This window comes from Nematolebias whitei, chromosome 17 (assembly GCF_014905685.2).
Source record: "Nematolebias whitei isolate Nwh7 chromosome 17, NemWhi1, whole genome shotgun sequence".
NCBI classification, from domain to species: Eukaryota; Metazoa; Chordata; class Actinopteri; order Cyprinodontiformes; family Rivulidae; genus Nematolebias; species Nematolebias whitei.
The window spans coordinates 11,997,112-12,011,346 of record NC_056514.1 but is presented as its reverse complement, the minus strand read 5'-3'; the positions used below and the strand labels follow the sequence as shown (position 1 = coordinate 12,011,346).

The 14,235-nt window shown below is 42.4% G+C and overlaps 1 protein-coding gene across 1 annotated transcript in view; it reads left to right on the top strand.

Moving 5' to 3' along the window:
- Window positions 1-14,235, top strand: part of LOC119423672 (1-phosphatidylinositol 4,5-bisphosphate phosphodiesterase delta-3-A) — a gene marked incomplete in the record, with an annotated part of 94,779 nt that overhangs the window by 23,174 nt on the left and 57,370 nt on the right. The window contains 4 exon segments of the mRNA XM_037691077.1: window positions 6,291-6,519; window positions 6,985-7,114; window positions 7,205-7,430; window positions 8,727-8,928. Coding sequence (XP_037547005.1) covers window positions 6,291-6,519; window positions 6,985-7,114; window positions 7,205-7,430; window positions 8,727-8,928 — 787 coding nt within the window.

Genomic DNA, 14,235 nt, shown 5'->3' with positions numbered 1-14,235 from the left:
TGTTTAATCTCATTTATGGATTTTTCTCTGAAATTTGCCATAATTTGTACTGACATGCGTATGTCAGTGTGGAGATTTTTGCTGAAAACAAATTTAAAATTTTCTTCTTCCTCCATTCCGGTTTCATTTCTGTAACCAAAATAAGCTTGGAAGATTCTTTTGTAATAAACTTTTGGATGTTCATTCTTTCCTTGCTTGACCTTGTCAGCAGCTGGGAAACCAGCAGGTCCTGTGCAGGGGTCGTACTCTTTGATCAGAGCTTCACACAGAAGGTTGTAAACCTTTCTCGTTGCATCAGGTAGACGCTCGATGAAGGTGAACACCTCTCTGTCCGAAGTGAGTCTTATCAGACTGATCTTATCCTCTACCGTAGCATTAGGATAAGATCTCAATCTGAACTCCAGTTCTCTGAGGTACGCTTTTGTTTCAGTTGAGCCCAACGGTCCAGGAACGAAGCGTTGTACATATTTTGAGATTTTTTGCAAATCATCCATTGAAGGAGACAGTTTCCATGCACTCTGTTGCATGTTTTGTGGAGGAGACCTGTTCAGGTCTGTTCCTGCCACTTTATGTGAGGGTGGATTACGAGCAGGAGGTGCAACAATATCTTTCTGAGTTGGTTGTGGGTTACCTGAACTCTGTTCCCGGTCTTCTCTGAGTTCCAGACAAACTCGCCCCACGTCAGAAATCTTGTTTGTTGCTGCTCTTAGTTTTTCTTCACATGTTTTTAAGCGTTCCTGTGATGTATGATAATCACTTTCTAAACGCATTTTTAGCTGTTGCAATATGTGTTTATCCATTCTGAGTTCTTCCCGATCTTTGTTAAGCACATCTATTTTGCTATTCAGCGAATCAATTTCTGCATTTGCATTTTGCTGTGATTGAAACATCTGTTCAGAATGTTTTTTGTGAGGACTTCGTGTTCACTTTTAAATTGAAGGAAGTGTTCTTCAATTTTCTGAACCACCTCTTTTTCACTGTTTAACCATATTGCAAGGTAATCAGCTTTCTCAACAACCGTATAGAATGATTCTTTCAGCAAAATTGCAATTTTAGCCAGCTTTTCATAGTTTGGCATTGTAATTTCTGTAGAGGTCACACTTTCTGCAACCTCCTTCAGATTGTCCACTAACTCTTTTGGGTTCATGCGCTCTGCCTGTTTATCATATGGATGTAAGGAATCTGTCCGAAGCTTCAACGCATTCTTTAAACAGTCCCTTATCCCGTAAGCATCAAAATCTTTTCCTAACACACCTGTCATGTTTTCACTGTGTAGCACCTTATCTGTTAAAAACAGTTGCAAGCTTCAGATATTTTACAGGTAAATATTTGTATTCGAGTCAATGAGTTTTCACACTATTTTAGCTTTTTGGGTTTACACAGAAGTACTGTTATAAGTCAACTTATTCAAATGTGGGTACCTTTCTCAGGTTTTACCCCAATTCATGAATATTTAAGTAAATGCTCTCGGCAGTGTTACTTGTATGTGCTTATTTTTCAACAGGTACCAGTTACCAAGCTCTTTTTAGTGTATTTTACTCTAAAGCACTGAATTTTTTATAAACCTGCACTTTTCTAAAAAGTCTCACAGCAAATCAGTTTAAAGCGTTTTTTAAACCGTTCTGTTCCAGAAATTTGCTATTTTAACAGTTACTCATAGAACTAAGTTGTGAAAAGAAAAAGAAAAGTTGATGATGTATCAGGATTAATCAGTCCTTCCTCAGAAAAACTGTTATTCCTGTTGTCCTCCTGTCAGTGACTTCTATTTAAAATTAAATAGGAAGATTTATTTTTAGGTGGCAACTTAAACAGAAAAGTTTCTTTTTCCTGATAAGTTTACTCTTATTTAGTGATTTTGCAATTAAACGTGTATTATCTTTCAAGCAAAATGAGTGAACTTTTCAACTCTGTGAATATTTGAACCGTTTCTATTTTTTAAAAGTTAAATTTTATTTTGTACCTTTATTTTTAAGGGATTACCAGTGAATAAAAACTTTTTGGTAAATGCTCTTTGCATAAATACCTTATAACTTTTAAAATGCAAGATAACAGTATTTATTCAGCTTTGAGGAACGTTTATTAACTCAAAAATGCCTTTAGAAAAATAAAAACGTTTAATTTCACTATTTAAACCTAAAAAGCGAGTGAAACCTGTCTTCTCAAGTTTGTCCAGAAGATGTCAGAACAACCTTAATAATTTCAACTCAGACACTGTTTGTGTTGTCCATTAGGGGTCGCTATGACTTCCTGTGGCGTTCGGTTGACATCCTGTTGTTAGCCGCTTAGCTTAAAGTTAGCTTCGGCTAAACTCGGTTAAAATCAACATTTCTGAACGAATTTTTTACACAAACGTGGCAAAATTTCAACAAGCACGACTTTATAACATGGACATGAGTTTTGTGGAACAATATTGCAGCTTTATTTAGTGATTTTAAGCATAGTGAAGGCTTCGGTCGTTAGCTGTTAGCTTAAAATTAGCATCGCTAGCGTTGTTCAAAAAACCTCATTTAATGACGGATTTTAAACTCTAACGTGGCAAAATTTCAGCGAGTATGCTTTGAAGGACTTAACCAGCGTATCAAAATACACTTTTAAAGCGCTTTTCAGCTTTAAAAAGCAGATTTTATTCCCTATGAAAACGAGTTTTCATTTCCGGGTCACGTGACTGAAATCACCAATGGCAAAGCAGCGCAGGGTTGAGAGGGGATGACGTAGCCACGCCAGTCAACCTTCTCAGCAAATCAGAGCGCTCCACAGTAGCAATATTCAACCAATCACGAAATGTTAGTAACAACTAGCATGTTAGATTAGCATAAAATCAGTTCGTCACTTTTTCGTCTTTTAAACTGTCAAAATGCACTTTTTCTGTTAAAAAATGTAACGAATAAACTCTGAGCTTAGCTGAGACTTCGTCCAGTCTTTAAAACGTTTATCCATCTATTCAAAATACTCGTTCAAACTTAACAGAACCGAACTGGACCACAGTCCTGGTCTTTCAGCAGAACCTCCGTACTTTTAAACAGAATCAACGTTTCCCACAGCTCATAAGCTTAGCTACACATAGCAGTCGTACAAATTCAGCTTTCATAAAGACTTATGACACTATTTCAGCTTTCTGTGAGCTCCCTGAGCTCCACAGACCAACACGCTTAAAAACATGCAGCGTTTCGCTTCAGGCGGTGCAGCATGAGCTGCGTTTCTTCACAGCTGATAAACTGTTACTTTTCTTATATGCCAACATGTAAAAAATCAATCTTTTACACGAATTTACAGTCATTTATGAGCACGTTACGGGCCACCAACTGTAGTATGACAATATAGGGAAATATATGCATACTTTTTTCACGAGTTCCTCATCTTTCTGACTGTGTAAATGTCGTGCATTGAATTTTAACAGAAATGTAACGAGAGACGTTATTTATGTTTGACCCATCAAATGAATGCGGTCATTTATTTTCAGAATCAAAGTTTAACATCAAACATTTACATTAATTTGGCAAAATATGAAAATAATAACAGACAAGTTTCACAGAAAATGGGCTTCAATCACACGGCGGTGATTGAGGACTTAGCTTCAGATATTTCTAAATATCTGTACTGATTTTAGGAGAAAGCAGAGTTTAAGATGGAAATGGAGATTTATCTTACAGAGAGATATGTGAGGGAATTAATCTGTTATGACCAGAACGTGCACGCTCCATCAGATCTCAGCTTGCGATGGTACGCTCGGTTGAAGTAGATCGTTACCTGGTTGACGATGAAATCAGCTCGGTATAGAATCCTTCAGACTCTTTCAGCGTCTCCGTTGAGCAGCTGAAATCCTTCGAGAGTCGTGCGTGGTGTTCAAACAGAAATTATAATCCCAACATCGTCACTGCGTTCTGTATTCCAACGGAAGCACTCTGGGCTTCGGACATCAGAGTTTTCTCCTTCAGCCTTCAGAACTCTCAGACTCTAGAACTTCTTCAGAACCTCCATCACTCTGAGACTCTTGGACCCTCGGACTCTTGCAACTCTTGCAACTCTAACATGAACTGGGAAGTTGCCACATTTTAAATGGGTCGACTTCCGGGTCATTTGAGAGCTTTTGATTGGTCGATGGACCAGGAATAGAGGTGTGGTGTATGATGTAAGATGTTATTAAAAGTCAAGGATTGTTTCAGTGACAAACAGAAAGATTATTGTAGGACTTCAGACTTCGTGGAGTCTCACTCTTATTATCTTCTGAAAAAGTTTAAACATGACATTTTTCTCGGTAAACATTTTAGTTGACCGAGAACCGACCTTTAACATACTTACATTGCAGACAGAAAAATCAAGAAATGCATATTAACCTGATTTCTTCTTTGAATGAGGAATAAAAATCATTACTTACTGTTTATGTAAAATAAAAATGAGTAGTTTTCTTCAACCTGTAAGCATTGAGTAAACTAACACAATTTGATTATCAAACATTTGTAAAACAGTAATGATCATAAAAAGAGAGTGTTCTTTTCACTTGAATCTTCAAGAAAGAAAGTCTCCAGATGGCTCAAACTGTATTCAGATCAATGAAATAACAGTCTCTGTCCATCTGATAGATTTGAGGTCATCAGGTTCACTACAATGTCGAAAGCACAACAGAGAACATTGAATGAGACTAATCAAACTCTTGTTGAGGAACTTGTGATCAAAAAAGATGTCAGGTATCTGATTTGAGTCAATGTTGTTTTTGAAATTGGCCCTTAGTTTGAAAAAGGTTTTGATTTAGGCCCTGTTTTATAAGTGAGTTTGACACCCCTGCGATGGACAAAAGGCCCCATTTTCAGAAAACCTTTGGAAATTTTTTAGGATTTATGACTATAATGCTGGACAGCATGGCGGCGCAGTTGGTAGGGTTGCTACCTCTCAGTGAGCAGGTTACCCTGGTTCAAACAGCGGTCTGGGGGGCCTTTCTGGATGGAGTTTGCATGATCTTTCCATGCTGCATTGGTTTTCTTCGGGTACTCCGGTTTCTTCCCACAGACCAAAAACATGCATGTTAGACTGATTGGTAACTCTAAATTGTCCCTAGGTGAGAGAGAGAGTGGATGGTTGTTTGTCTTGTCCTGTGATGGACTGGAGACCTGCCCACAATCCCCTGCTTCTCGCACAGTGATTGCTGGACATGGGCACCAGTGACCCCCGCGACCCAAAATGGAAGAAGTGGGTAAAGATAATGGATGGATGGTCTATATTGCTTTGTTTTTTGTGTCTTGGGCAGTACTGGCTGAGTGGTTAGAGCAGTCTTCCTAAAATGGGAGAGTTGGGGGTTCGATTCCACCATCAATTCCACCAGCAGTCACATACCGAAGTGTCCCTGGGCAAGACACTGAACCCCTCATTGGTGTATGAATGTGATCTACAGCCCTGATTAGTCTCTACAGATTCAAATTATCTTTGTAGAGATGCAGTAGAGTGCTGTGTGAATGGGTAAATGAGGCACAGGTTGAGTTGTAAAGAGCTTTGAGTATCTTGATAAGATAGAAAGGTGATATACAAGTACAGTCCATTTACCATTTTTTGGTCGGAAATTCCTCTTTAGGTTATGTAGATTCAAGAACTCCAGCCAACAGTTCAGTGTGTGTTTACTCATCAAATTGTCTTTTCCCCTCCATACACATCCTGTGCTGGCACTAAAAGCTGCTGGTTTCACATCCAGCTTTCTGAGTGTGTTTTTACCTTTGACTACTGTATGTCAGGATTTTCAGGCTGAGCTGAACAGGAATGAACCCATGAGCAAACAGGATGCAGAGGCCAGGATGTAAAATAAGAAAACACTTTAATAATAGAAATAAACAGCTGACGAGGCAGCAAACGTTTATGGGTCAGGAAATGCGAGGGACACAGGAGGATACCAGACGATGCACTGACAAAGACTGAGACACAGACCAGGGCTTATATACACATAGACTAGACGAGACAAATTACAAACACCTGGAGGACACACGGGTGGAACTGATCAGGGTAATTACTGGGAGACACTAGGGAGTACAGACACAGGGAAACTGACAGATGGGTACCATCCTTACACTGTATTACTTGTCAACAAGTGAATTTAACAAAAAAGACAAAAATATTATACTTTGTCATTTATTTGTTGGGGAAAATGATCCAATATTACATATTTGTGAGTGGGATAAGTATGTTCAGAAATATTTTAGGTTATTTTCAGTCTAAATATCACTTCATAACAAGATAGGAGATAAATAAAGCATCCCTTGCTCTATACTCATTTATTTATTTTTTTTTCACTCGTGTTTGTCTCTCAGTCTCTATCATGGAGGTGGAGTGCGTTCGTGAAGGCCACCAATCAGAGACACTGCGGCAGATGGCTGGCTCCATACCTGAGGGCCGGTGTTTAACGGTGGTCTTCAAAGGACCTCGAAAGAGCCTGGATCTTCTCTGCAACAACCAGGAGGAGGCTCGGCACTGGGCCCGTGGCATTCAAACCCTGCAGGAGAGGATAGAGAACATGACTCAGAAGGAAAAACTTGACCAATATCCTTCACCACTTAGGTTCAAATGATTTCTTGAATTATTTTAATTCAAATTTTGAACTTTTAGTTCTGTTGAAAGGATCAAAGAGAAAACTATCAAATAAGATTAAAAAACAGCCAATCAAAGCATACAGAGGTGCTTTTGTTGGGGAGGCTGAGATGGTGTAGAGGTAGGGCAGCCAATTTGGGACCAGAAAGTCGCAACTTCAACTCCCTGCCATGCCCACATGTCGTGATGTCCCAGACACTCAATCCCTAACTGTTCCCGGGTGCTTACATAGTGCCCACTGCTCCACCTGGGTATCCCAGATGTGATGGGTTAAATGCAGAGAACTAATTTCATCATTGTATGGAAACATACTTTATATGTTACCTTTTTTATTTTTGTTTTGTATTCACAAAAAAAAAGATAAATTGCTTAAACTGACATAAAACAATCTACTGCTTCCTTGACTGTGTTTGTTACTTGGATTCATGCTTATCTGAGTCGGGCAGACCAGAACCGGGATGACAAGATGAGCTACGAAGAGGTCCAAATGCTGCTGCAAATGATCAACATCGACTTGAGTGAGCAGTACGCTCGCAGCCTCTTCCAGGTACAGGAGCACACACCCACATTTACCACGTCAGGGTCTTGTGGAGGTATACAGCTAAACAAAAAGTGAAACTCTGTGTCTGAATGACAGAAATGTGATCAGTCAGCTGATGGTCGCCTGGACCAGGAAGAGATTGAAGTTTTTTGCAGGGAGTTGCTTCGGAGGCCAGAACTGGATGCAATCTTCATCCGTTACTCTGCAAATGGCTGTGTGCTGTCCACGCTGGATCTCAGAGACTTCTTGAAGGACCAGGGGGAGGACACTTCAGTCACGCATGCCCAGAGCCTCATACTCATCTATGAACTTAATGAGTGGGGTATGGTGCATCACAAAGACTTACAGTGGACACAAACACAATCACACTTTCAAACAGATATAAATTTTAGAATGGTGCTTCATTAACATGACTCAATTTTTTAACCTGGAACGATACGCAGAAACCCTCTCATAAAGCTAGAACAGTATATTATTCATCTTTAATGGAGAACAAGAATAACCCAGGTTATTGTTTATCTGTGTAGCTGGACCGATGAAAATTCCATTCTCTGTTGAACAACTGTGACTTCGGTAGTGATGGCGTCCTGAGATGATGTGAGCTAGGTTTTTAATTGGTTTAATAACCTTGGAGCAGAGTTTTGGTCCAGCTCTGTTTAACGCACAACACTCACCTTTATTGTCCAAAGTGCTATTAGGGCCAAGATGGTGTAGAGGCAGGGCAGCTGACTCAGGACCCGAAAATTCCAGGTTCTATCCCCAGTCATTGCACATCTTGTTGTGTCTCTGAGCAAGAAACCCTATCCCTAATTGTTGCCCGGGCGCCTTCAATAGACGCCCACTGCTCCACCTGGGGGTAGATGGGTTAAATGCAGAGAGCCAATTTTGCCATTGTATGGGAACATACAGTGATGACAACACATAACACATTATTATTATTATTAAAGTGTTATTACTGTAGCAGAATATGATGGTTATACATTTTCTCACATTTGGGTCACACGGGTAAAAAAACAACAACTTAAAACAGGAAACCAGTCACAGAAACACCCAAGCACAGGGCCATTGGTTACAAAAGGCTGATGACATCACGCTGAGGACTGGGCAGAGGCAGGAGATTGTATTCCAGATGGAGGCGTACGCCGAGAACAATTTTAGTGATTTTTCAGTTCATTCCAACATTTGCTCTCGCGACTATCGCCATTAAAGTGGAGGGTGATGGGGTATTTTGTCCCTGAGACTGCCCGTCTTTGCCGCAGCCTCTCGATCTAACATGCTTCCGATATGATGATGATTTTCAGAAAAAGATGTGGGTTATTGATCATAACTCTGGTTTTACTTGGCCTATCAACACAGTTTAAAAACTGATGCTTGAAGTCTGTAAGATAGACAAATTAAAATGGAGTCTCTGGGAGGCTGTGTCTTTCCTGCTAGAGCGGCTGAAATAGGTCATATTATCATGCACCGTTGCATCGATTGACTCCGAAGGGAAAAATAATTGCCAGTCTGTATTGGGTTAGTGAGCACATTTAGCTGTCTTGTGATGAATACTAGCTGCACTTTGGTTACTTATGAAGTGTTTGACTGTGTTATGTGTGTATGTATTTTGTCTTTACAGCCCAGAGAAACCAGTTAATGACCCCCAATGGCTTCACCATGTACATGCTGTCTAAGGAGAACTGTGTGCTCAACCCAGAACATTCAAGAGTTTACCAAGACATGAAACACCCACTGTCACACTACTTCATCTCCTCCTCCCACAACACCTACCTCACCAAGGACCAGCTGACAGGGGAAAGCAGCACAGAGCCGTACATCAGGTAAATACAGTATGGTTAGTAATACAATGCCAGATCAAAGTATACACACCTAAAAATAATGCAAAAATAGAACACTGTCATTCTTACTTTTTTAGTCTTCTACACAATTCACACTGGAGCATTGTAAACATGTCAATAGTTTAATGTAAGAAATTGTACTAAAATGGTATAATTGTACAAAGACAAGCTTGAAAGTTTATAGATGGTCATGACATGGGGTCCTCAGGGGCCAGGGCATTAGAAACAGTTCTGGTTCTGGACATTACTGTATGGGCTCAGGAAGACTTCCACAGATCATTGTCCATAAACACAGTTCACTGTGACTTCCACAAATGCTGCTTACAGCTCTATAAGGAAAAGAAGAAGTCACATGTATGTAAGTAAGTGCTATGTGTTGTCATCATTGTATGTTTCCATACAACGACAAAATTAGTTCTCTGCATTTAACCCATCACACCAGAGATACACCCAGGTGGAGCAGTGGACAGCTATGTAAGCACCCAGGGAGCAATTGGATTGGGTGTATTGCTCAGAAACACCACCACATGTGGGAATGGCTGGGAGTTGAAAACTGCATCTTTCTGGGCCCAAGTCGGCTACCCTACCTCTACACCATCTCGGTCCCATGTAAACACCAACGAGAAACGTGTCCATCTTATCTAGAGCAAAGCTAATTTTAAAGGGACTGAGGTGAAGTTCAAAACTGTTCTCTGGTCAGATAACTCAAAATCTAAAGTTTGTTTTGAAAACTGCAGTTCTTCGTGCTAAAGAGGAGAGGGAAAATCCAGCTTGTTTTTAGCACACTGTTCACTCAGGCTCTATGATGGTATGGGAGCGTTAGTGCCTCTGGCATGGGCATCTTATACATCTGAAAAGGCTCCATTTATGTAGACAAGTATATATAAGTTTTAGAACTACATTTACTCTCATCCAGACATTGTCCTTTTCAGGTAGATCCTTGCTTATTTCAACAAGACCATGCTAAATATCAAATTATATCCATGACTACAACATAACTTTTTTAGTAATGCAATGTTGCGTTCACTGTTTAATTCAAGTCCAGAAAAACACTCATCTCAAAAGTTGCAAACATTCACTATTCTAATCCCTCAGATATCAGCAGTGCTTAATTTGAGCCGGATCCTGCTGGAACAGTATCCGGAAACTCTCTTATTTTGATAGGGTGCGTTCCAGTAACTGTTTGCTTGGATCCGGTAACTCATAGGCTTAACTTAAAGTTATGAACAAATTTGACTGTCTTGAATGAATAAAACGTTTATTGGATATGTAAACTGAAAATAATTACGTAAACACTAATTTTAAACATAACAGCCACAAGTTAGGAGCATACAAGCTGCCCCTTCAAGTAGCATTTATGTGTCTACTCTTCAAGAAATCTCTGCCCATAGAAGAGTGGTGGGGGTGAACTGAGCTAACCAGGCAGCTGCAGGCAGGTGCCTGGAGGTTTCACATGTGGAGTCTTACAACAACGAGCAGGGAACCGAGCCCGACTTATTTGACGGTTCCGTCAAGTATGGTGGTGGGGGGGGGGGATGCTTGACAGAAGCGGAGTGTTTACAAATGTAGGTAAATGTAGATGTTTAAATATCTGTTAAAATACACCAAAATACAGGGAATCACATCTACTTCACTCCCCATCCCTGACGGCCTACCCACTATTTGCGTTCTGGCATTGATCAGTTTACAAATTAAGCCCTGGATACGGGGGACATCAGCATACTGCTTGTTTGTAAGTAGAGGTATTTGGCTTCCTCATCAGAACTTTTGTTTTAATGGTAACTCTTTACAATAAGTATCCTGATGCATGCTCAATAAGAAAAGGTCTCTCAGATGAGAGACGAAACGTTTCTATATTTTTTTGTTTGTTTTGTTTTTTGAATGTCCAAAGGACCAGAATGAACTTTTTTGGATTTTTCTACCTGGATTATTGAGCATGCATCAGGATATTTTGAACCACTTTGGCCAGGATTGCCTCAAACTAATAAGAGAGTTTGAGAAAACAGCAAGGACACCTACCTCAGACTACAGGAACCAATTGCGATTCAACCTCAGCTGTCGACAAAGTGGTATCATTCCCAAGAGCCTGGAACTAAAATCATCGGTCAGCGGGCACCGGGCAAGCAAGATCGTTCAGAAGGCACAGACCCAGCTGCTGAATGAACGGGTGAGATAGACCAATTTTACTATTGAGGCCTTGAAGGCCAAAGAAGAGCACATTAAACAGAAACTAACAATGTGTCTAGATCAGACCACACTTCAGCAAGTGTTGGACTGTACAGATCAGGCACGCTTAGCACAGCATGTCAAGTCCAAGACTCGACAACAAAACAAGTTTAACTTACTAATAACTCATCAACACAATCACTATTCCAAAAACAACACATTCAGTGTGGGACAACACTCCAGTAGTCATTTACATGCCAGGGAGACAGAAAAGTGGGTGAAGAATTTATTTGACAGACAGCTCACCCAGCCGGAGACAGAGATTCTTGCGGTTGCACCAAGTACAATTCCTCTGGTGGAGATGATCACAGCCACAGAATCAACCATCCGCAACAACAAAATGAAAGAGGGTGAAGCAGAACAGCTCAGAATCAAAGTTTCATCCTGCCTCAGCAATGCCAAACCACCACCTTCCAACATCAGTAGAGAGGAGAGGGATGCACTCACCACTCTTAGCAAGGACAAAAACATCATCATTCTCCCAGCAGACAAAGGAAGGTGCACAGTGATTTTGAACCAGAAAGACTATCATGAGAAAGTTATGACACCCCTTAGTGACTTAACACCTTATGAACCTCTGAAAATAGATCCAGGAAGTGGTTACAAGAAGAAGTTAATAGATTGCCTGAAAATTTTGGAGCAGGACAAGGCTATTGACCGTATTCTGTACCACAGACTGTAACCAGGGGAGGCCACACCTAGTCTGTATGGTTTACCTAAAATCCACAAACAAGGTGTACCTTTAAGACCTATTGTTAGTATGATTAACTCTGTCACTTACAATGTTTCCAAATATCTGACGTCTGTACGCATCCCTTTAGTTGGCAGCTCAGAACACCACATGCAGAACACCATTGACTTTGTGGATAAGGTGAGGGATGTCATCATGGAGACTGATGAAACAATGGTTTCTTTTGATGTCACAACACTCTTTACGTGCATTCCTGTGGATGATGCAGTAGAGGTGGTCAGTTTAAAATTAAAATCAGACACCACTCTGAGCAGCAGGACCACGCTTTCCACAGAACAACTGTGTCAACTCTTGAAACTGTGCCTGCAGTCAACCTACTTCACATATGGGGAGCAATATTATAGGCAGAAACATGGGTGTGCTATGGGGTCTCCAGTTTCTCCTATTGTTGCCAACCTGTACATGGAGGAGGTAGAAAAGAGAGCCTTGGCGTCCTTTTCACGGACACCACCAAGTCATTGGTTCAGGTATGTTGACGACACCTGGGTTAAAATTAAATCTCAGTAAGTCCAACGTTTTACTGATCACATCAACTCTGTGGATAAATACATCAAGTTCACATGAGAAGATGTAAAAAATGGCAGGTTGGTTTTCTTGGACTGTGAGGTCTCAGTCTCTGATAGAGGACATTTGCAAACCGAGGTGTACCGTAAACCCACCCAAACAGACCAGTATTTGCAGTTTGACTCCCATCACCCTTTGGAGCACAAGTTAGGAGTCATCAGGACTCTGTATCACAGAGCAGACAACATCCCCACTAACTCAGGAGCCAGGCAGAAGGAGAAATCCTACACAAGACAGGCTCTAGAGCAATGTGGATATCCTAACTGGGCCTTCCTGAAAGCAGAGAAGAAACCCAAACAGGACTCCAGTCAGCCATCGGGTGAAAAGGAGGAACCCAGACCCAGACCAGTGGTCATTCCGTATGTTGAGGGAGTATCGGGGAAACTGAGACGTTTATTTTCTAAACATAACATCCCAGTGGCTTTTAAACCCCAAAATACATTACGGCAAAGACTGGTTCATCCCAAAGATCCAGTCCCCCGGCACAAACAGAGTAATATTGTGTATGCTGTTCAGTGTCAGGAGGGCTGTGATCAGTCTTACATCGGGGAAACTAAACAGCCACTGGCCAAAAGGATGGCCCAGCACAGAAGATCAACATCATCAGGCCAGGACTCTGCGGTCTACACTCATCTCCAGGCCAGCAGTCACTCTTTCAGGGATGAAGATGTGCACATCCTGGATAGAGAGGAACGAACTTGCCGGACTCGTCAGCTGCAGAACCCTTGTCCGACTCTTCGCCTGCAGCAGAACCCTCGTCCGACTCTTCACCTGCGGCAGAACCCGACTTCGACCCATCGCCTGCGGCAGAACCCGTCTCTGACCCATAGCCTGCAGCAGAACCCGTCTCTGACCCATTGCCTGCGGCAGAACCCATCTCTGACCCATCGCCTGCGGCAGAACCCGTCTCTGACCCATCGCATGCGGCAGAACTCATCTCTGACCCATAGCCTGCAGAACCCAGGCCCAACGTCCCGGCTGCTGAACCCCATCCTGACCCAGCAGCTGCCGACGTCCTGTCAGAACCTGTCTTCGTCCCCGCAGCTTCTGAACCCCGTCCTGGCCCAGCAGCAGCCAGCACCACCACCTCTGGTCCAGCAGCAGCCAGCATCATCATTGGCCCCATTCCATCCTTCCCCCAACTCTGGCCCCGCTCTGGACGGTCCTCTGGCCATCCGCCCGAACTCTGGCCCCGCTCTGGACGGTCCTCTGGCCGTCCGCCCGAACTCTGGCCCCGCTCTGGACAGTCCTCTGGCCATCCTCCCGAACTCTGGCCCCGCTCTGGATGGTCCTCTGTCCATCCGCTCGAACTCTGGTCCCACTCTGGACGGTCATCTGGCCGTCCGCCCGAACTCTGGTCCCGCTCTGGACGGTCCTCTGGCCGTCCGCCTGAACTCTGGTCCCATTCTGGACAGTCCTCTGGCTGTCCGCCCGAACTATGGTCCCGCCCTGGACGGTCCTCTGGCCGTCCGCCCGAACTCTGGTCCTGCTCTTGATGGTCCTCTGGCTGTCCACCTGTTTTGCCATTTACTCCGAACGATGCCCAGAGCCGTTCTTAGAGGATTTGTGTTTAGATTTTTTTCTATGCCCTCCGTCCTAATGTTTCCCCCATCCTCCCACCCGTTCTGTGTTTTTTTTTTTTTTCTGTGTTGGGGTCCTAGGGGACGTCAGGAGCCGTCCCTTGAGAGGGGGGTTATGTCACAGTCTGTCCCCTAGCTGTCTGGTATTTCTGTCTTCCCCTTTCTCTG